This window comes from Helianthus annuus, chromosome 15, assembly GCF_002127325.2.
Source record: "Helianthus annuus cultivar XRQ/B chromosome 15, HanXRQr2.0-SUNRISE, whole genome shotgun sequence".
Classification (NCBI taxonomy): domain Eukaryota; kingdom Viridiplantae; phylum Streptophyta; class Magnoliopsida; order Asterales; family Asteraceae; genus Helianthus; species Helianthus annuus.
Genome location: NC_035447.2, coordinates 98,604,911 through 98,627,561, shown reverse-complemented (window position 1 = coordinate 98,627,561; position 22,651 = coordinate 98,604,911). Strand labels below are relative to the sequence as shown.

The 22,651-nt window shown below is 36.0% G+C and overlaps 1 protein-coding gene across 2 annotated transcripts; it reads right to left on the bottom strand.

The window, feature by feature from the left end:
- Positions 1-469: 469 nt before the first annotated feature.
- On the bottom strand, positions 470-11,971 carry LOC110912030 (zinc finger CCCH domain-containing protein 38). 2 transcript variants are annotated; one of them, XM_022156697.2, is made up of 4 exons: positions 11,885-11,971; positions 7,952-8,325; positions 4,092-5,820; positions 470-775 (listed from the first exon to the last, which is right to left on the bottom strand). In XM_022156697.2, the coding sequence occupies exons 2-4, from the start codon at positions 8,263-8,265 to the stop codon at positions 746-748; spliced, it is 2,073 nt and encodes a 690-aa protein (XP_022012389.1). In that variant the 5' UTR covers positions 8,266-8,325; positions 11,885-11,971; the 3' UTR covers positions 470-745. The 2 variants fall into 2 exon arrangements, with proteins under 2 accessions (XP_022012389.1, XP_035840610.1); XM_035984717.1 differs by lacking the exon at positions 11,885-11,971 and adding an exon at positions 10,703-10,865.
- Positions 11,972-22,651: the final 10,680 nt, after the last annotated feature.

Genomic DNA, 22,651 nt, shown 5'->3' with positions numbered 1-22,651 from the left:
TCCTTTTTACACTTTTTACAAATAGGAGTCTTTGTAGATTAACTTAATCTTATATGTATGACATTAATTTTTATATGCACATACGAAATTATCCGTAAAAGGTAAATATTTTAGTTTTCTCGTGTCATAAGGGTCTTTTCATTGAAACGTTTTCCAGCAATTTGGGTCATTCAAATTTTGATTTACCGGAACTGTAATTAAACAAAATTCAACTTATAATATGGAAAAATGATTCCAATTTTAGATTTTGAATTTAAATATTCTGGTTGGATCAATTCAAATATCACACACTTGATTCAAAAATCAGAATTTGATTCTGATGCTAACCAGATTCGACAAGACCGATACCAAACTAGAATTCAGATTTCAAATCCAAATTCTGCTTGATTCGAATAAGGGTTGAAACATCACTAAACGTTTTGTTGTAAACCCGACCATCATACAAGCAAACATAAAAAAGAGCCAAGAATGGTTAATCATGCAGATTTCCATTACCCCAAGTTCATACACGAAATCAGCGGTGGTCAAAACTACTGCAATTAAGATATGCTTCTACAAGACTGAAGAGCATATGTATAGACTAGAAAACAAGAGTTGTACTCTAAACATGCCATAATCTGCAAACATCATTGACCCCAAATGAAGTTAACTTGCTTATAAAGTTAAAAGCAAATACATATCAAACTATGGCTACAAAAAAAAACTATCAGAGTTCAAGTTTTCCATCAAGTACAACTATCTGCACCTAAGACTTCAGAAGTTTTTCCATGTATGCCTGCATAAAAATATGATTAATGCAGACGAACCGAACATAAAACATAAGGTACGAATAAAGAAAATGGATCAACACTCACTTTTAGCGCGCTATGTAGCGTATAGGTATAGTGTCGCTATTAGGGTTGTAGCGATGGATAGCAAGAACAGCGACACCTTATTGTTTGTATTTATTTTTTAATATAAAAGCAATTAAATATAGCAATAAAATAACTGGATTTTAGGTTTTTGTTATATATACATGTAAAATAGCATATATACCAGGGCATTTTGGTATAATATACATATAATTTTTTTTTCTAGTGTATAGCTATTTATAAAATAGCGCCCGCTATTTATCGCTATTCACCATTAACAACTACGGGTAAGTCACCCTTCCAATTGATATCAAATCCAATTCATAAATAGAACTACAACACTAAAACCCTATTTATAGATTTTCTTCTCCTTGCTCCCCAAGTAAACTTGTCAAACCCCCCACCTCGCTTCTGAATTCATAAATACTTGTAAACTATACATAGATAATATTTTCTGCATATCAATCCCGACTCCCAACAATAAAAAACACAGAGAATTTAATAGTATAAGTTGTCCTACTTGTAACATTTTTCTCTCTATGTACAGCCAAAGAAGCACTATGTACAACTAAAGAAAAGTAATTTTTATAATTTAACTACTACATAATATAGAAAAAAAAAAGTAAAACATTGCAAAACTACCCTGCCTTTTATTCTTTTTACGGATCTTTCTTTCCAAAACACAGATATCTCACCTAATTGTTGGGTTCGCAGGCTTTGTGGTAGTCGGCCCTAGTTATTAGGCCCATTTAGTTAACTTGTTGACTAAGGAGTTAGCCTTAACCTTGTTCTACAAACAGTGGCGGCGGACCCAGGATTTTTTACCAAAGGGTGTGGAAAACTTTTAGGTCCCTACTATATAAAAAAAATTCAGTTCATAGTGGATCAGGTCATGTAAAACAAAAAATCAAACTAAAATTCATATTCATATAATCATCAAAAGCAAGTCAAACGTAATTAAAGTTGTGCCTTACATGTTTTCATTTTTTGAAATCTATCCAAAACATCATCTAGAGAGACCTTCCTAAACAATCAAACCCTAGTTTTACTTGATTCTAATAACATAAATAAACAAAGATTCAAATAAAACAATGGGCCAGGCATAGTTGTTAATAGTGGACCATAGTGACAAGCTACCTATACGTTACGTAGGCGCCATTTTAAGTTTAGCAACACACTAGAAAAAAAATTAGAAATATTTTATATGTATATATTATATCCAATTCCAAATACGCTGTTTTATACGTATAATTAATAAAAAAACCTAAAATCCCGCTATGGAGGTGCCAAAAACAGATGAGCACTTCGCTACGCTATGAGCGCTAGGTGTTTGCCACAAAATCAGCAACTAATATGATAAACTACAAAGATTAGACCCTAAACCTTGGATTAAGACTCTTGTAACTAGGTCAAAAATTTCTAACCTCACTAGTTACAAATGTTGTAAACAGTCCAAGGTTGAGACGACATTTTTCACTAACTTAGAAATTTTATGGATAGATAGGCAGATAGATACTGAAAGAAAGATGAAATTGATAGAATAATCCAATTCGAGAAGGATTAGATCTCTGTTTACAAAGGTATAAAAACCCTAATTTTTGATATAAACATCAACACCCTCATCTAAAATCTAAATCTAATATAAAATAAGAGTAAACTGCCATTTTGGTCCCTGTGGTTTGGGCAATTTTGCCATTTTAGTCCAAATCTCAAACTTTTTATATCTAGGTCCCTGTGGTTTGCATTTTGTTGCCATTTTAGTCCAAAATCCAAAAATCCTCTATTTTGACTGATGAAAGTCGATTATTTTGTCCTTTAGTGCAGGGGCATTTTGGTCATTTTCTAAATTTCCTTTAAATACCCTTATTTAACACTCATCATCTTCCTTCATTATTACATATCATCTTCCCCCAACACCTGCAGCCCCTCCCTAACACCCCTAAAGATCTGCCCTATCTCTCTCTAAACACCCCCTTTCTCTCTCTCCTCTCTCTCCCCCCTTCTCACCACCGCCACCTCCTCCCCCTCCATTAACACCACCACTGCACCACCACCATCCCCACCGCACCTCTCCCCTCTCCCGCCGCTCTCCCCAATCTCTCTCCGCTACCAGATCTACTTCCACTGCCGTCGCCAGCGTCTCCGACACTCCGCCACCTCCTCAAATCGAAGCTCAAATGCCAGCGTCACCAGATCTACTTCCACCGCCGTCGCCAGCGTCTCCGACACTCCGCCACCTCCTCAAATCGAAGCTCAAATGCCAGCGTCAGCGATGACGACGTACATGTGACGGAGAACATCGACGGCTCCGGCATACGATAGCAGAGGCACGGCGGTTCCGGTGGTGGAAAACCCTAGCGGAGTTAAGAAGAGGAAGAGGAAAGTGAAGAATGAGGGTGAATATGAGGGTTTAGGTTTTGTTGATGTGAATGGAGAGATGATTGATTTGAAATATTTGGTGTGTGATGCTGATGGTGTGTTTGAAGCTGGATTGAATAGGATGACTGAGGGGATGGCTAGGGAGGATGAGTTTTTAGGGTTTTTGAATGAGCAACCGTAATGTCACCGGCAGAGAGGAGAGAGAGAGAGAGAAGAGAGAGACAGGGGTGTTAGAGAGAGAGAGAGAGAGAGAGAGAGAAGAGAGAGACATGGGTTTTTGTTTGAGGTGCAGAGGTTGAAGATGATGAGGTTGAAGATGACGATGATCAGGGGTTTTTCATATTTGGGGAGTTTTTTAATAAATGAATTGCTTTAATGAAAATTAAATGACCAAACTACCCCTTCAGATAAAGACAAAAAAGGAACATTAAAACAGTCAAAAATCAGAGATTTTGAGTTTTGGACTAAAATGGCAACAAAATGCAAACCACAGGGACCTAGATGTAAAAAGTTTGAGATTTGGACTAAAATGGCAAAAGTGCCCAAACCACAGGGACCAAAATGGCAGTTTACTCCTAAAATAATAAATAAAACAAAACCTAACTGATTGCCCCACCAACAACCATCCCCACTACTTACGGTTTTCCTCATATCTAACTTGTCAGCTGGTTGACCAATTAATATTTAGCATTCAAGTTGTGGGCTACTCCAATTTGGCCCAAACAGAGTCAGCCCATCAGAAGAATATGGATTAGCGGGTTTGTATCATAGGCCAACAACAAACATATGAAAAAAAAAAATAATAGTAACTATGATGCATGCATGAACATGTAATATCATGATATAAAACCAAATACCTACCTCCACAAGCTTAGTAATTTTGGGTTTAGAGTACGAGAGATATTGGTCAATCTTCGGTTGCGTTCTAGGGATCTGGGTTCCTTGAATGGTGCTTGTAACTTTTTCAACCACTTTCTTCACAACCGTTTTATAAACATCTCTGCTCATCTTACCCTCCTTCCATTTCGGCTTCAAAATCTCCTTCACAAATTCAACAAGACCCGCTTTAAAAAGTCGCATCGCCTTTTCATCATTTCCGGTATCACCCTCTTCTACTTTGCCATGTGCATCGCCATTATCAGGCTTCATATTTTCTTCTTCTTTCTTATTAACATTTTCCGCTACTCTCTTGTCAATTGCTTCCGTCTTCATGACATCAGGCATTCGGTTCTGCTGTATTACTGAATCTTGTTCCTCTTTTGCCTTTGTATCTTGATTATACGCAGAATTTGGAAGAGATTTAAGATAATCTATGGCACTGGCGAGATGTGACTCTGTATATAACTGTGGAATTGCATTTGCTTGAGGAGCCAGTTGACTAGTCAAACTAGTATCGTTAACATCATTCACTGCTTGTGGTTGTGCAACATCCATTTCCAAAGGTTTCAGCGGGTTCGCACCTTCAGTGTTCTGATTTTCCATATGCACACCATGCCCATTTAACGGTCCGTTATAAGGGTTTGATAAAAGCGTCTGTCTTTGTTCGGATCCAGTTATATCGTGAACGCTCTGAATCAAGTCTTTTCCAGAAGTAAGAATTTGCCGGTTGGCATCTTCAGAGACCACATTGTTTAAATCAGAATCATTGACCACCATTTCAGCATTATGAGAAGCCATTTTACTCGAGCCTGAAGCATCCCACTTTCTAATATTATTATTATTATTATTGCTATCAGTCTGGACCACCACTGGTTCACTAAACTCATCCCATAACGGGCCATCCCATTTCTTTGTTTTATTTCTATCTATGTTACCGCCTGATTTTGCATTATTATCATTCAATGACTCTTTTGCGGTTTCCTCGTATCTACGGCATGGGTTTGAAACGCTAGAGAAACCCGATCCACTAGCATCATCCCATGAGGTAGGACCATTCCAGGAGCTTCTCTTGTTATCTACGTTAGGGTGGGATTTCCCGACATCATTGAAACCCGATGCATCCCGTGAAGCATGCCCATCAAACGACATTTTCTTGTCATCCCAGGAATCCCATTTGTTGTTATTATTATTATTGTCATCTGAAGTATGATCCTGATGTGATGTTTTGTTAAAACCGCCTGCGTACGAGTCATCATGTGCCTGCTGATCACTATGCCATGCCCTGTTTTTATTGGCTATACTACGGTTGTCATCATAACCTCTTGATGCTTCGGGAACATCATGTGAGAACTTACAGTAATCCCGGTTGCAATTCCCTGCAGCAAAAAACTTGCACGGTGGCATTCTAGTATTTTGGTGATCATTGTATCTTGAACCACCACCACCTTTGTAATCTGTTCGACTATTCCAGCTTCCTGTCGTATTATTGTCTCCACCTCGAGAAACAAAGTCCCTTGAATTATTTCTCATGTTGGGATACGAAGCATCAGTTTCATGTCTAGGGCCTCGTGTGTTTTCCCTGCTGCTTCTGCTCACACAATCCCGGCTCCTGCTCCGTTCTCGCTCCCGGCTTCTACTTCTAAGTGGACTCCTGCTTCGTTCTCGTTCTCGGCTCATTCGCGCGTTACAGCCTACCCCTTTGTCCCTGGACCTACATCAGGAAAAAGAATCAACGGTATGCAATGAATAATAATTGCATAATGGATGGGCCCATTGTTGTTAACGGAGAATAGCAACAAACAACGATAAGGTACCTATATGCTACATAGTGAATAGCGATAGATAGTGGCGCTATTTTTAAATAGCGATACACTAGAAAAAAAAATTAAAATTTTGTGTATATATATTATTATATCAAAATACCCTGATATATACGCTATTTTATTTGTATATGTAACAAAAACCTAAAACCAGCTATTTTATAACTATATTTAATCGCTATTCATATTAAAAAAAAAATTAACTGAAATCCCGCTATTGATCAATACATACCCTGTAGCGACCTTCAACCTATACGCTACGCTATATTCGCTATTGCGACCGCTATTGACAACTATGGATGGGCCGGGCGGCTTGTATGAAACAGTTGACCTAAAACCCTTTTTGCCTAAACTTTTTTGTTGACTAATTAATGTCTAAAATATAATTACAATAATGTAAGATACTTCAATAATAAACTTTTTTTGGATTAAAATGATTTGAGATGTTTTATGTGTTAAACAAACATTTTAGGCTACTTTTTACCCAATCGACCCGTTTCTTGATAATCTAATTTTTTTGTCCACTCATTTGACCAAGGAAACACAGTTTTGGAAGAACTTGCGAAGAAGGAAACACAGTTTTGAATTTGAATACATAAAAAAATATAGCTTGCAATGTTGTAATATTCATAGTAACAAACCAGATAAGATGTTCAAATCCTAAAGGCTATCTAGTCAAGCTAATTTGAGTAAAGTACATGGATGGTCCCTGAGATTTACCAAAATTTTGGATTTGGTCCCTAGATTTTTAAAAGTACACGGATGATCCCTATGGTTTGCACTTTGTAACGCATTTAGTCCCCAGCCAACAAATCTAAAGGTCTTAGCAAGCCCAAGTTATGGACTAAATGCGTTACAAAGAGCAAACTACAAAGACCATCCATGTACTTTTGGCAAAGTTGAGGACTAAATGCGTTACAAAGTGCGGTCCACAGAGACCATCCATGTACTTCTGGAAAGCTAGAGACCAAATCTAAAATTTTGGTAAACCACAAGGACCATCGGTGTACTTTACTCAGCTATTTATGATCAAACTGCATTTGTAACAACAAATATGAAAACGTATGTAAATTCAAAAACCTTAGAATTCCACAATTATGTGCGAAAGAAATGAATTAAACGTGAGCGCAACTTTTAATACACTCCATAATTCCATATTAAAGGTCAATCATGTATTCTCCAACTAAAATTACAACTTATAAGAAAGAGAGATATTGATGTAAGTTCTAATTCTCTCCGTTAACATCTTTCACACAAACCTGTGGTGAGTCGGGTCGACTCGCAAATACTTTTTTGTCCTTTTTAAGGTTGGTATTATAATAATCAATGTATTAGAACCCGGTTACAAAAAAAAAAAAGTTGTTACAATAACAAAATACATTGAAATAGAACTTAGAAGTTGTATGCATTTGACTTTGAGCAACTTTCACCCATTATGGTTTGTACCTCATGCTTTGTAGATTGTACCTTACTTTGTTTTAGCTTCTCTTTTTTTTTTTTTTTACTTTTAACCTTAATACTTTTCATCTTTTACATTTAACCCAACACTTTTTTCACTTTCAACTTTGGTCCATATACTTTTCATGTTTCACAAATTTTTTGTTTTATGTTTCGGTCTAAATTTTTCGAGTTAACACGCCGCAACAGTTTAACGTTTTTACCACTATTTTTCCCGTTTAACGGCAACGTTGTGCTTTACGTAATTACGTTTCCATCTAATTTTTGCGCATTCACACGCTGCAATGGGCGTGCATGGTTAAACATTTTTACATCTACTTTCGTTCGGTTTTTTTTATTTGTTTTTATTTCTTTTGTTTTAAAAACTTTTCCGGTGTTGGTGGTAGTTGGCAACGGTGTGGCATTGATGCTACTTGGCACAGTTTTACGCCCCCCACCACAACACTGGGGCTTATTACTAGTTTGATATAAAACACAATCGAACCATTAATAAGTAAATGAGTGGAAATTGCCAGCAATAAAAAAATTAACAAGTGCATTATGATCGGTGTGAAAAACACAAACCTGTAAGGCAGGTCATAGCTCTCATCCGACGGACGGGTGTTATATTGTTTTTCCCATCCATCAGGAGTCGGGTGTGAATACATCCTGTTTCGGTCTCTCCTGATGTCATCATCCCTGGGCCCGTTTCGATTTCCGTGCAAATGATTTCTAGATGGGCTCCTTGAAAAGTTACCGCGCATCGAGTCGTCATGGGCGTCCGATTTTGACCAATATCCTGATCTGCCAGGAGATATATTTGGATGAATTTCAGCTGAAGCCCTTTGTTCTTCCTTATCGTCCCATATAGCTTCAGACCGTCTACGTCTACCACTCATAGTCTCCGCTTTTAATGATGACCGTACTGCTTTTACTTCTCAGCCAAAATGAAGTATCATCTGAAAAGCAAAAAAGAGCAAAATATTAAAAACCTGCAAAATAACATACGTCATATTTAAAGTCCGCTGATCATTGGGATTCTCTTGATCCAAGTTCAGTTGTGTAATTTGAGTTTTACATGATACAAAGCGGTGATCTATAGAATTTAGTTACTTTCTTGAACTTTATAGCCATCCATATTCATCGCCGAAAAATATCCGAAGCCTAGAGAGGTATTTTATAAGTATTAAAAGTCACTGTTTTCTGTTCCCCCTTTTGACAATCTACCCAAAAAAATTTTTAGTTTTCAGGTCTAATACAAAACATTCCTTTTAAAATGGGAACCTATATATACAGGGTTGGGTTCAATGGGGAACACTAAAAAGCGAGGAACCGACTCAAACGAGCTCCGATTGGACTCACTCCAGCGGCATTGGAACCGGCTCGTCGAACCCTAACTAGAAACTTTAAATCCTTAACCCTAAAGCTAAACCATAAGACTAAAACCTAAACTATAAACCCTAAAGCTAAACCCTAAATCTTAATGATTAGCCCTAAAGCAAAACCCTAAATATATATACATACATATATACACACAACAACAACAACAACAACCACCATACTCAGTATATCCCACAAATAGCAAAGCTACTTATAGGGTATGGGGAGGGTGGGATTTAGACAGACCTTGCCACCATCCCTAAGGATGGAGAGGCTGCTTCCAGAGAGACCCCCGGCTCCAAAACAAACAACACACCAACGCACCAAGTCAAATAATATAGAAATATGAAGTCAGAGAGTATACCAACACACAACATACCAACATACCAAGAAAGTGATCAGAGAGTGGCACAATATAATGTAAAACATGTATAATAGCATACAACATCATATGGGTATAAACACAAGAAGGCAATCACCTGTAAAGTCACTTAAAAGATAATAAAAATCTACGTCCCTAAATATACCTAAGACCCTATTGCAATATCCTCTAGAAGTCTTCAATCATAATTCTACGCCTCCACGAAGTCCTATCTTGGGCCATGTCCTCAGAAAGGTGCAACTCTAATAAATCATGCCTAATTTGCTCATCCCAAGTCAGTTTGGGTCTACCTCTTCCTCTCCTCCCCTCCACAGTGAGATTTTCCACTATTCTAACTGGTGCCGTCGTTTGCCTCTGCTTCACATGCCCAACCATCTCAATCTCCCCTCCTTAATCTTATCTGATATACTAGCCACTCCTAATCTTTCCCTAAAAACCACATTTCTTATTCGATCAAACCTCGTGTTTCCACACATCCACCTCAGCATCCTCATCACTGCCACCTCCATTTTGCGCACTTGTGTCTTCTTGATAGCCCAACAGTCTGTTCCATATAGCATAGCGGGCCTAATTGCTACCCTGTAAAATTTCCCCTTTAGTATAGTTGGGAACCTCCTATCGTACAACACCCCTCTAGTTACCCACCATCTACACCAGCCAACCTGTATGCGATGTGTTACACACTATCTATGTCACCATCTCTTTGTACAAACGACCCCAGATACTTAAATTTAATTGCCTGCGGGACCAATTGATCCTCAATGGTGATTTAGGTGTCATCGTCCTCAGCTAGACCACTGAAATCACAGTGTAGACACTCAGTCTTATATATAGTGTTGTGTTTACATTAGGTTTTGCGTTTTAGGGTTTTTTAGCTATTTTAGGTTGTGTTCACATTGGTTCTCGCAATAAAGGTGGTTCTCGCATGAACCTTACCCTATATATATATATAGGTAGAGGATCCTGTAAAAAGTGCTCAAAGTATGAGAAGTGTGAGAAGTGTATTATAACACTATATATAATACTATATAACACCATATAAACACCGTATAACAATATGTAACACCATACAATACCATATAACACTATGTAACACTATATATCATTATATAACAAATATAACACTATAGGTTGTCTGATAGCATGTCTATGATAGATGTATAGTGTTATATTTGTTATATAATGTTATATAGTGTTACATAGTGTTATATGGTATTATATGGTGTTACATATTGTTATACGGTGTTTATACCACTGTTTACTTTCCTATTGTTGCCTTATAAAAGATTTTGCATGTCAATTATCCATTTTTAATGCAATGAGAATACCCATTTCCATTCCCTAAAATAAACCAAGCACTCCCTAAAAGATGGCATCCAGTGCTCAATAAGAGATGATTTGACTACACCTCAAGCAACAAGGAAGATAGTCACAGAGAACATCAAATAACACTCCATAACTAGGACCTAAAGAGGGGTTGAGTTTCAAGGTACGGGTTTGATAGTGTTTGGTTTAAGAATATGGTTTCAGGGATTGGAGTTGATACCCATAAAATTGGAATCATCCATACCCACCTAAAGCGTTACACTTAGAAATCCATTCCACTCTTATCATGTTATCAAACCCTACAAATATGCAATCGCGATTCCAAAACTTTAACTCTTCGTGATAACACTCTGAATTTTCAGAGAAATTTCTTCGGTGGTATTCAATGATTCACAATGAACTTTGTAATACTTATTTTAAGGTGACCACATGGACAAGGATACAAAGCCACACATATTCCAAAGGATGAAGCAATCTTCTTGATAACAGTTCTATTGAAGGCATCAATCCAAGCAATACAACGTGTAGTTTTAAGGTGCCATGTTGATGACTGATGTGTGGTTTCATTATTATACGGATTAAACACCAAAATTTGGCCAGAAGAATAAAAGCACATTGGCTTTCTGTTGCCCAGTCCCCAAAATATGATGGCATGCCTCTGAAGACAATATCATGTGACCCACGGAATACGCAGCCATCTACACACGTAAAAGGCAACAGAAAGAAAATGAATCAAAACATATCCTATGAAGAGGGTCTCAAAGACTCAAAACATCCATAATCCTATGAAGTATCCAAACTCTAAGACGTCTGTTCGTCCTTGTTTGCTTATTTCCTTCTAACGCAACAAATGAGCTGTTTCGAGGCGTTTGAGACTGCTTATCCAAAACCGATGCACCGTTTATTCGTGACCAAAATAAGCGGTTTTGAATAAACAGTTTAAATTTGCTTATTCCAAACCGCGTATCATAAAAACAATAAACAGTTTCAAACAAGCAGCCCCAAACATCCCTAACAATAGAGTCTTAACATCCATTTCTTATTTCTACGGTACAAACCTAACAAACCGCCACACGGTTAAACTACCATAAGCACAAACACAGCTCTAGATACCATACAAACACAGTAGTCACAACAAGAAACAAAACTAATGATAACTGAATCAAAATTAGGGCATTTAAGTACAAAACAAACTAGCAGTTCATCATCATTTCATATTCAAATTGCACAAACACGTGTCACCACATAACTTGAATTAACACAAAACAGCGCTTCAAATCGACAAAATACAAGCAAACAGTTAATACGCGTGCGATTATGAACGAATAATACGAGCATGAATGTAAAGAATGAATGTAAAGATTAAAGCATGATTGACGAGTACGAGTGTTGTAGAACAGAAACCCTAAGAGAGAGAAAGAGAGACTTACGTGTGCAAACCCTTGAATCAGTGAGCAGAGAAATATCCGTGTGCAGATTTTTTCGCTTCTATTGTTTCTTTCAAATTGTGAAATGTTGTTTTGCAAATATATTATTATTGTGTGAAATAGGTTAAGTTTGTTGGGCTTGGATCAAAGCCCATCAAGTGAAAAAGAATCATGCACTCATAAATTATTGTGACACAGGTAGTAACCAATTTACATTATTGTTTTTAATAGCAAAAAGTTTGTGAAATATGTTTTACATCGAACGTAAACCATAAAGCGGATATTGATTTCGATAATACCAACACTGGTACCACTATTATTCGGTTGGTATCGATTCGGTTTGTCGCGGTATCGTTTACGGTACTTCAAAAATACTTAATTTCGAACACAGCCGAATTTTAAATATAATTTATATCAGAATATTAAGAGAAACAATTAGCCGCAGTGGCGTATGTAGTCTTTTTAAGTTAGCGAACGCAAGTTATTAGAGAAAAATCAAATTACTAAAAAAAATTAGTGGGTTATCTACCTATTATACTAAAAGAATACACTTAATGTCACATGTCCTTTTCTTAAACCATTTTTAATTGATGTGGACACCCTCTTAGGCTAGAGAATTCCCTCTTGGGCGCCAATCTCTTTTCCTAATCTCCTTCTCACGTACGTTTCTTCCCACCTCTATCTCTCTCTTCTTTCCCCCATTTTTTCTTTAACCCTAATCATCCACCGCTACAATCATTTCGATTTGAATCCGGATCTGATTAATCTCATACTGGTAAGTTTTTGAAGTTCATGTTTCATTCATAGATCTGTAGTCCCAGATTAGGGCTTAAAACTAAACCTTGCTGTTTGAATCCAGTTTTGATTTATTCATCTCTTGAATTCATCTATGTCGATTTCCTCTTATCCTGGTATGTTCAAGGAACCCTAGATTTTATCCACCTGCTCTTTTGTCTTCTTCATCTCACGTGCTCTTCTTTGTCTCCCGGTGACGATCCGATTTCGATTTTGAATCTATTTTAACTGGTATGTGAATCTGTTATAACCCTAATTGTTTAGCACTGGATCGATTTGTTTTATTTTTGTTCTATCATTTTTGTGAATGTTTTTCAAGTTACGGATTACTCTTTTACTCTGTATTGTCTCTCTATGCTTCATATTTCTAAAGCCTTTAGGGCTGTCGGTGTGCCTTCGAAAACCATTGTTACAATTGGATTATTTGTTTTGGGATTTAGAGAATATGTAACTGCTTGATGTTTTGTTACAAATATATTATTTGTTTTCAGATTAAAAGAATTTGTAGCTGTTAAATGTTTAGGTTAGGTTTAATTTTGGTGAAATGAATTTTTATGATTGTGATTGTAAGTTTTTATCGATGATGTTTTATGCAGTACCTAAATGAGAGTGTTTTACCCATGATTGGTATCGGTTTAGTCGAATTGGAGCTTTTAATTATGTACTTGAGAATGATATCATTCCTCTAATGTGGCGTTATCGTTTTATAAGGTTTGATTTTACTCGCTTTTTAATACATGAATGTTTAGTTATTTACACAAGTTTTTGATGTATTGTTTAGGATTTGCAGTTTATTTTAATACATGAGTGTTTAGTTATTTACACAAGTTTTTGATGTATTGTTTAGGATTTGCGGTTTATACGTTAAGATGTATTTATATTTTTAAGTTTTTTGTGTACAGGTCCTGTCAATGAATCAGGAAATCAGCTCGCATATATTCTTTTTGTCATCCAGGTTTGTCTATTTTTCACTTCTAAACAGAAGTAGTTCTGTTCTAGCTTCGTATTTAATTATATGTATGGTGGTTGCTCATTTGTTGTACATGTATGTCTTGAAGGAAATATCTCAAAAGCTTCTGTCATGACAACTTTAAGTGTTGGCCGGTCATCAGCCATCTAGAGACCAAAATCCATGAAAAATTGGTGAACGTTTCCAAAATAAAGCCTTCCCAAGTCTCTCTGGTGCCATGATCGTAAGCATTGCTACACATCCTAATGCAATGAAGGTATCTCAACCCACTTCACTTCCTTTTTATCTTTTACTAATTTTTTTTGAAAAAAAAAAAAATTAGTTGCAACATTAACGATTGTGATCTCAATTCTATGGAATCCTTTGTTTAAGGTGGGCTTCCGATCTCAACTCAAATACAAAGGTACATCGCCTTTAACTTATCATGTTGAACTATGTTAAATTATGCATTTTTGACAAACTGAGTTATGATAGTAATCTATTATTCAAATGGATATTGACCCAACCCGTATCAATCGAATGCATATATTATGCATATTTGTCTTTAAGGATCGAAGATCTCCTAAGATACGAATTCAAACTCGCAAACACGGGAATCTTCTTGACAAAAGAATTATTGATGCTGTCATACATGGGATTGCCAATCTAAATACCCTTCCGGTCATTATGTTTGCACAATAGGAGATATTGGTGATTGAGAAACTAAAACAAAGGTATGTTTTATTTGTAATGTATCTGCTTATTAAATATATATGGGTTTTCTTTTCGGGAATTCTAATTTAACTGACCAAATGGTACAGGTTGTGAGGTTGTGCTAATAGAAAATGATATAGATGCAAGACAATTTTCTTCACAAAGCCTTGGCATGCCTGCCACCATTACCCTGGTTAGTGTTCTCAGAATATTTGTCAAATCCTATATGGTTGCGTCATTTACGCGTATTTAGTGTGGGCCCACCAGGTTAAAAAAAGGTAATAATTTTAAGGTGAATTAAGTTATGGTCATTTAAGCATATTTAGTGTGGACCCTTTGGTGTTTCTATTCCTTTGGGTTTTCGTGCTTATATGGTATATGAAGAAGAGAAAACAAACACAAGAAGGTGGGGAACTGTATTATGTTTAAGCACATGTGCTGGTTTAGCATACACATATTGCCTTCAGGTAACATTGCCTTTTACATTGCGGCTAGAGGCGACAATTTGAACCCTTGGTTATACAAATGGGCTATCTTTAAATGAGTGCCAAGTCCAGCTCAATATACTGAAGTTATTATTTACCCAATCCAACCCATTTTGCTCCTCTTCGGGTCAAGATTGTCAGGTTTAAATGAAATTATATTATCATTTAGTTTGACCTGTAGTTTTTTTTATTATTTATGGTTTTACTAATTGTTGAAGAGTGGGTTGATTCTGGTGATCCATGTAGACAAGATAATTAAGATTGTAAGGCTTTTAAATAAAAATGTTCTCATCACGATGCAAGTAGTTGACACCCGTATTTTTAACTCCTCACTGCTATGGACTGACTAACGGGTCAAGTCAAGGTGGGTGGAGTTGGTTCACGAACAGACAGAGTGACTTGGTTTTTTTTTGTATAAATTACATACATAGTTAGCATATTAATTTGTTAATACATTATAAAGGAAAATGGTCAGATAAGTCTTTCATAAATATTTATAAATGCTACAACTTCCTGAAACCTTTTGTATAACAGACTTAGTCCTTAGATTGAGGGTTCATATGTTATAATACCATATATCACCTACATGGCTACATGAAATGTAAACAAATTCATGTGAGAAAGGTTTAGAACTCACAATGATATCTAGGGATGAGCAAATGGTACCAAGTACCGGTACCGAATTTACCGAACCCGATACATTTTTGGTACCGACTTTTGACATTTTCGGTACCAAGTTTTGACATTTTCAGTATGGTTCCGGTAGGTTACCGGTTTTTACCTTCAAATACCGGTACCGAACCGTACCATACCGGGTATATTCGGTACCGGTACCCACTTTTGGAGATTTTCGGTACCGGTTGGTACCGAGCTCATCCCTGATGATATCTATGATATGTCTTTTAGGCTTGGAACTTAAACATTCATATCTTTTAGCATTGCTTTATTTGCATGGAAACATGTTTGTTAAGATAATTTCATCGATTCAGTACCAAGTAATAAAGCAAAGTGCTGATGATGCATTCTACGAGTTGCAGAACCCTGCAGAACAAATTCAACCTTATATTTTTGATGGTAAATACTTACTTCTTTTCCAGCTCCTATATCACAAGACATGGAAAGATAACTCGATCACGTTGGATAATAGATCAAAACATGTCTGATCGTGTTCCCAAAACACACATTGTTCAAAATTGTCAAATCTTTAATTAAAAAAATTAGTGTTTTAAATGATAAAATTTGTTGCAGCTGTCGAGCACAGGTTCCAAGAATGACTTTGGATCAACTCTTTGAGCAGAAGAATGAAGTTGCAAAAACTGTATTGGAGGAACTTGAGAAGGTATACTTTAGAAATCATATATGTTCATGGTTTATGGGCATACAAAATTACGATTTTGTCGCTCATCGATCAAGGTTTCCCTAAACTTTGAGATATTTTCAGGCTTTGCTATTATATGTCAGGTGATGGTAGAATATGGGTGCACAATAAAGCACATACTGATGGTCGACATCATACTTGATCCCTCTGTGCGTGGAGCAATGAATGAGATCAATGCAGGTAATTGTTTGTTTTGCCTATCTGGACAACAACTTTTGTGTTTTCAAACATCGCGTGGTTATATAATTTAAGACTTAAAATGATGAATGAGTCTTAGTAATAATATTATTTGTAGCCAGTTTACAGGATGTGTTTATTGAACATATATTGCAGTAAATAGTTAGTGAGACCTTTGTTTTTCATCCTCTTTGATGTGGTTGAATATGATTGTGACCTTCGTGTTATTTCTAACGGGTTAGTTGGTAAATCAAGAGATCCTCTCTCTGTCCAAAGATTATTGTCCATAAAAATACAAACAAATGTTTATTGCAGATTTTTTTTTAGTAGAATGACAAGTTTACCCTTAATGCATTTAGGATACCAATTCTGGTGAGAAGCTTGCAAGATTCAAAAAGTAATAATGATTAAGGTTATAATATGACAATTAGTTGATGGTTATTATATACAAATGTGTGATGGTTGGTTTTTTTAATATGTGATAGTTGGTTGATTTTTATTAATCTGATTGGTCTGTGCTTCATCCATATTTTTGATGTTATTGATCTGATAAATTTTGGCAAAGGAATCAAGTTGTTTAAACAAAAATATATTATATAAAATGATCTGTAATTTTTTCTTAATTATTTGTTAATGAGAAGCAACTTCGTGTTAAAGAGTATGGGGTGTTAAAATCTGTTAATAATCGTAATACGGGAACCAATTGCGAGTATAGTAGCATCTATATTTATGTGTAATTTATCAAATAAATAGATTTATAAGAAGTATTTTCTTTATACAACCCGTGTAATACACGGGATCTTAAACTAGTAGACATATATATTTATAATATAAGGGATGAAATTACGGCTAAAATCATATACATTAAAAGTTAACTGTAACTTAGAATGAGGTGAGTTATATTTGTATGTGAACTAGGATTAACAGAGTTACGACTTTTGACTAACATCTTTATAATAAAAAGAAGTGTGATTAAAGTATATTTTGTTCTTGATTATTTTATTCATTCATGATTTTGCCACAAATTGAACTATCAAAGAGAGAGAGAGAGAGATAATAGAGAAACAACCCTAACAAGGGCGGACCTAAAGGTATTGGTGGGTGGGCAGGCGCACCCCTTAAAAATATGGTTGAACCCTCGTTCTAGTAGTGTTCGCACCTCCAGCAAATAATTCCTGGGTCCGCCACTGAACCCTAACACATGATCCGTACATTTATGTAACATAATGTAATCTAATGTAATATAATACAATGTCACAAATTTTACGTTTACATTAAGTAATAAAGTAATATGACACAATGTAATTAGATGCAATATAAAGTAATATAATGTAATGTATCTTTGCATAATTAACATAAGTGATAATGTGATATGATCCAATGACAATGACTATAATACTAATAATAATATGAGCGTGTTATAATGTAACCAAAAACATAAACCATTGACCTAGTGGTTTAGTAGTATGGTCCTTTTCCCTAACAAAAGTTATGTGTATTCAAATCCGTGAAAATGCAAAGGTAGATGATACTTATGTGTTAAAAATAGTTGTCCATAAAAGAGAACAAAAACTTTATATAACCAATTTAATTCAAACACTTGGTTCAAGCAAATCGAATTGTTTCATGGGATATCTTCATCTTATCACTTGATCTTTTTTATCCACCTTATGCGAATGTTGTAAGCAACAATCACGACGTCAATTCTGTTACGTTTAAGGGTGTTGTCCATATCCGAACTGATGTATACAATCTTTAATTTCACTGTCACTCAAAAGATGATGATCTTGGAGATGGTATTCGGAATACCAGAGAGGGATATCAAATTAGTTTTTGCATAGACTTTTGTCGGCGCTCACTCTTCACATGTCGCAACAGAGGTTAATGTTTATGAATAGGCGCCACTAAGTACAACTAAGCTGTAGGATCGTATTCTGACCCGAATGAGTCGTTCAGAGGCTTTCTCCTTGGTTTCAGGTGCGGAATAACAAGAAACTAAGGTAGAAATAGCACGCATATCACTTTAACTACTTGTTTTATTGATTTGACGCTGATTACACTTCAAATCTCGCACCGGCAGCACTTCGGCACGATTTCTCTAACTGTTCTAACTGAAATCGCCTTTAGGGTATATATAGAGATCTGGGACCGCTTATTGGACAGGCCCAATAAGCGGCCCATATATGTCACTGGAGCGGTTCATGTAACCTGACAAATGAGCGGTCCAGCTGGTTTGCCATACGAGCGATCCAACTACTTTGTCACAAGAGCGGCCCAGATTGATTGCCATTCGAACGGTTCAGCTTTTAACCGTTCGAGCGGTTCAGCCCAATAATACCCTAATGAGCGATCCAATATCTAAACCTATACAATCACTATTTCTCATATTTACAATCATTTACAATCATTCCTATTCTAAGACTCTAAGACTCGAACGAAGATGTAGTCGACAGACAACTGCACCAACAGACTCCCCCTTGAATGTTGACGGAATCTTCAGTGAGAGTCTTCAACAAGACATTCTTGGATATAGTTCGGTCTTCTTCAAGAATTCTGCCTGGATCTATCTTTCTTTGGCTATAACTTTCATCAGACTTCCCCTATCACCCTGCTAGGATAGACATCTGGGATTTGTTACCACCATAGAAATTATCTCCTGACTTCTCTCTGTTTAGCTCATCATCTGCATCATCTGCATATATCTCAAACACTCTATTCACAAACAAATAAAGTTGTAATTCAACTTAATGAATCAACAAATCATTTGAGAATTTTTACAAATTAAACACTAATTCACAAATTTGAAACATTTCAATTTCTAATTCAAATTAAAAAAAATTAATGAATCATTTTAAACATTTCAAATGTCTTAACCAACCTGTATGTTCATCAAGTTTAGCCTTTGAGATTTTGAAAATCAGCTCTTCACCATCAGTTGTCGAAAATCTTTTTGGATTTTTGAAAATATGAAACATAAATGCAAAGATAGAAATTTAAATGCAAAACAAACATATTTTTGTGAGTTTGTGCAAGAGGATCATATCAGTTTTTGAGACATAACACAAGCACCGTTAAGCTTTTAATCGTTTTAAGTTCTAAACGATTTACGTAGATTGACGATATAATTGTCCTCTTAAATTTTCATACAATTTTCAATCTATTCAGGATACTATTTAGGTATTTTATGAACTTAGTTCAATTCATGTGTCCCACCTCTTGAATATACTCCCGTATCCAGAATCCCAATATTCAGTCTTACAGGTATGAACACTACAATGATGTCTGTACATAAATTAGGGGAAAGATGCGAGAACTGAGGGATCTCAGGTCAGAACTTCCGTTCAGCAGAGAGATATCAGCTTCGACTTAGCAGTGTGTCCCCTTTAGAGGATCTTTTTAGCTACAACAGATGATTATCAATTTTATTGTCTAATCAGCTGAGGGCTTTATGCTATGTTTCAAGCATTTTGGAAAGTATTAGCCAAGGACTAGGTCAGAACTACCGTTCAGCAGAAGTCCCGGAATAATACCCCAGACATCATAGAGTATAAACACCTAGTATATCAGAATACGAGACCTTTCAAACGAGATTTCAGGGGTTACCTATATATCCAAGTAGTGTTCCCCACGAATTTCATAAGTTTGAAATTTTAGGTTTATATCCCGAATAAATCTACTAAATGTACAAAAACCTATCGTCACATCATCAGTGAGACCGTTTATCACATTTTAACATTACATTTCTTTAGCATGCTGTGATAGTCCACTGATTTACAATCATTTCCTCTTTTTCACAACAAAACTCATTTTTAAATTTTTCAATGTTTTTGACATTTTCAAATTTTCTAATTTTTTAAAAATTTTTCTCCCCCTAAAATCAAAATATGTTTCAATTTTGATTTTCTGGGAAAATTTGAAACAAACTGTACAAACTTGACAACCTGATGAGAATCACTTCAATTCTCTATCCACCTGGCATAAACAATCAGAACTCCCCCTCACAACAAACTATTTTCCCATTGTGATTTCAAAACACTTAAGTTTGTTTTAATCAAAATGGCTTTTCCGGAAAACTTAGTTTGTTTATCAAACAGTTTAGGTACGGGGTTACTTCATCATCTTGTTTTCTACACAAAAGTAGGAAAATCCAAGTACAAGTTAATGTCCTTGATTTACCATATGCAGTCCAGAATCCTCTGTACCACTTGTAAAACATTCACAAACACAACCAAACCTCTTTACCGTTTGCATGATTGACGTTACCGAATAAAATTCAAGAAAGATGCCGATTCATGATCCACGATACCATCTTGGGATCTCCGGCAATTCCTGCAAAACCTTCAAACACAGATTTAAAAAGATGCCGATTCATGCTCCACTCTTACAAACCTGGGAGCTCCGGCAAGTCAGGTGTTTTCTATTTGAATAGTTTCACCCAAGCCTGACCAGCCTTGGGTGATTTTGAATTCTTGTTCAACAATGGTGGAAAGTTTTTCTCATCTATTGTTAAACTAGAATTCTCGACCTTTACCTCAACACATGGCTCCTCTGGCTTTACCATTCCAGAATCATTGCCTGAATGTGGCTTGTCTGACTTTAATGAGTCAGATTCATCGCCGACATGTGGCTCCTTTATTTCCGAAGAAACAGATTCATCGCCAGGAAGTGAAAACTTCACTTTCTTCTTTTTCTCCTCTTTTGTCCTCAGATTTGTATCTGAAGAATTCATCTTGCTTGACTTTGCAGCCGAGGAAGTTGATTCATCAGAACTCTTAATCGATCTGTCCGGTGAACCCGAGGACAAAATCTTTTCGAGATATTCTCTCGCTTTCTTTCTCTTTTTCCTCAGTCTGTCTTTCTGCCCCTGTGAAAGTTTAACTTTCTTTTCCTGAATTGACTGTTTTTTGACGTTTTGACCCGAAGCTTTCAATTCTTTGGGCTTGACAACGACTGGTATCTTCTTTGCCATTTTCTGAGAATTAGCCCTCAATCTGTCATTCGATCTTCTTGGGCAATCTCTGGTAATGTGACCTTTGATATTGCAATTATAGCACCTCCTGGTCTCATAACTCCAGTATTGGCAGTTAACAGCAATGTGTCCGTGATATCCGCAGCTGTAGCACACCCTGTTATCATACCAGTTACCATTTTCACACCAAACGCTCAGATCATAACATTGTCTGGCTTGGTGATATTCCTTCCTCAAATGTGCTGGTTTTGACGCTTTTGCACTGTGGTTTGTTCTGCACACAACAAATTTTGAATTTTCATTTTCTATTTTTTGTAATTTTTTCTTTTGATTGGATGATCGTACTGATGAGTTTTTTCCTTCATTTTTAAAGTTTTGATTTTGTTTTACAATCTTCTTCACAGGTTTTTGCTTAGAGCATTCACCTTTTTCAGTTGATTGCAGAACAGTTTTCTGAAATTTTTCTTTCAACTTTAAAAACAATTTTTGTTTTTCTTTTTTAACATTTTCATCATCAGACTCTGTCTCAGACTCATCTGCTGAATAAAATTTCTCATTTTCCTCATCAGTTTTATCATCACAATCTTTGACTTTGACTTTGTCAAAGTTTGTAGCATTTACACTTATCGGAACTGAATTGATCGGTTTTGGACAAGGAATATTCAACTTGTCAGATTTAGTCGCAAAACTGATCAATTTCTTCTCAAGTTTATCTATCTTGATCCTGGAATTCTTAGCTTCTTCCTCAAGCTGAGATATTCTCTCAAGATGAGACTTGATGGAATTTTCATTCTCAACCTTCAAATTTTCAAGAACAGACTTTTCATTTATCAAAACTTTTATCTGTTCCTGAAATTTTGATTCATTCGCTTTCAGATTCTTGTTTTCAAGCTTAATCCAGAAATCTAACTCTTCTGAAGATTTCTGTTTGTTTTCAAGCTCTTTTACTAACTCTTTGATTCTCTTTTGAGCGCTTTCACCTTCTTTTTCAAGTTCGACAATCTTCTGAAGATGGGAATTTATCATCTTTTGTTTTTCAATGTTGTTTTTACTAAACACATTTCTCCCATCTTCAAGAATTTTCACTTGCCCCTCAAATTCTTGATTTTTCAAAGTCAAACTGTTAAAATCAACCAACAGTTTGTCATTTTCAGCTTTCAACTTCTCACAATCTTTTTCCAGAGAAAGAATCTGATTTTCAGCAACGTGCTTCTCGTCTTTCAACTTTTTGACTTCAAATGCCAAACTTTCTATGTCTCTCACGAGTTTGTCATTGTCAGTCTTAAAGTTATCGCATGTTGAG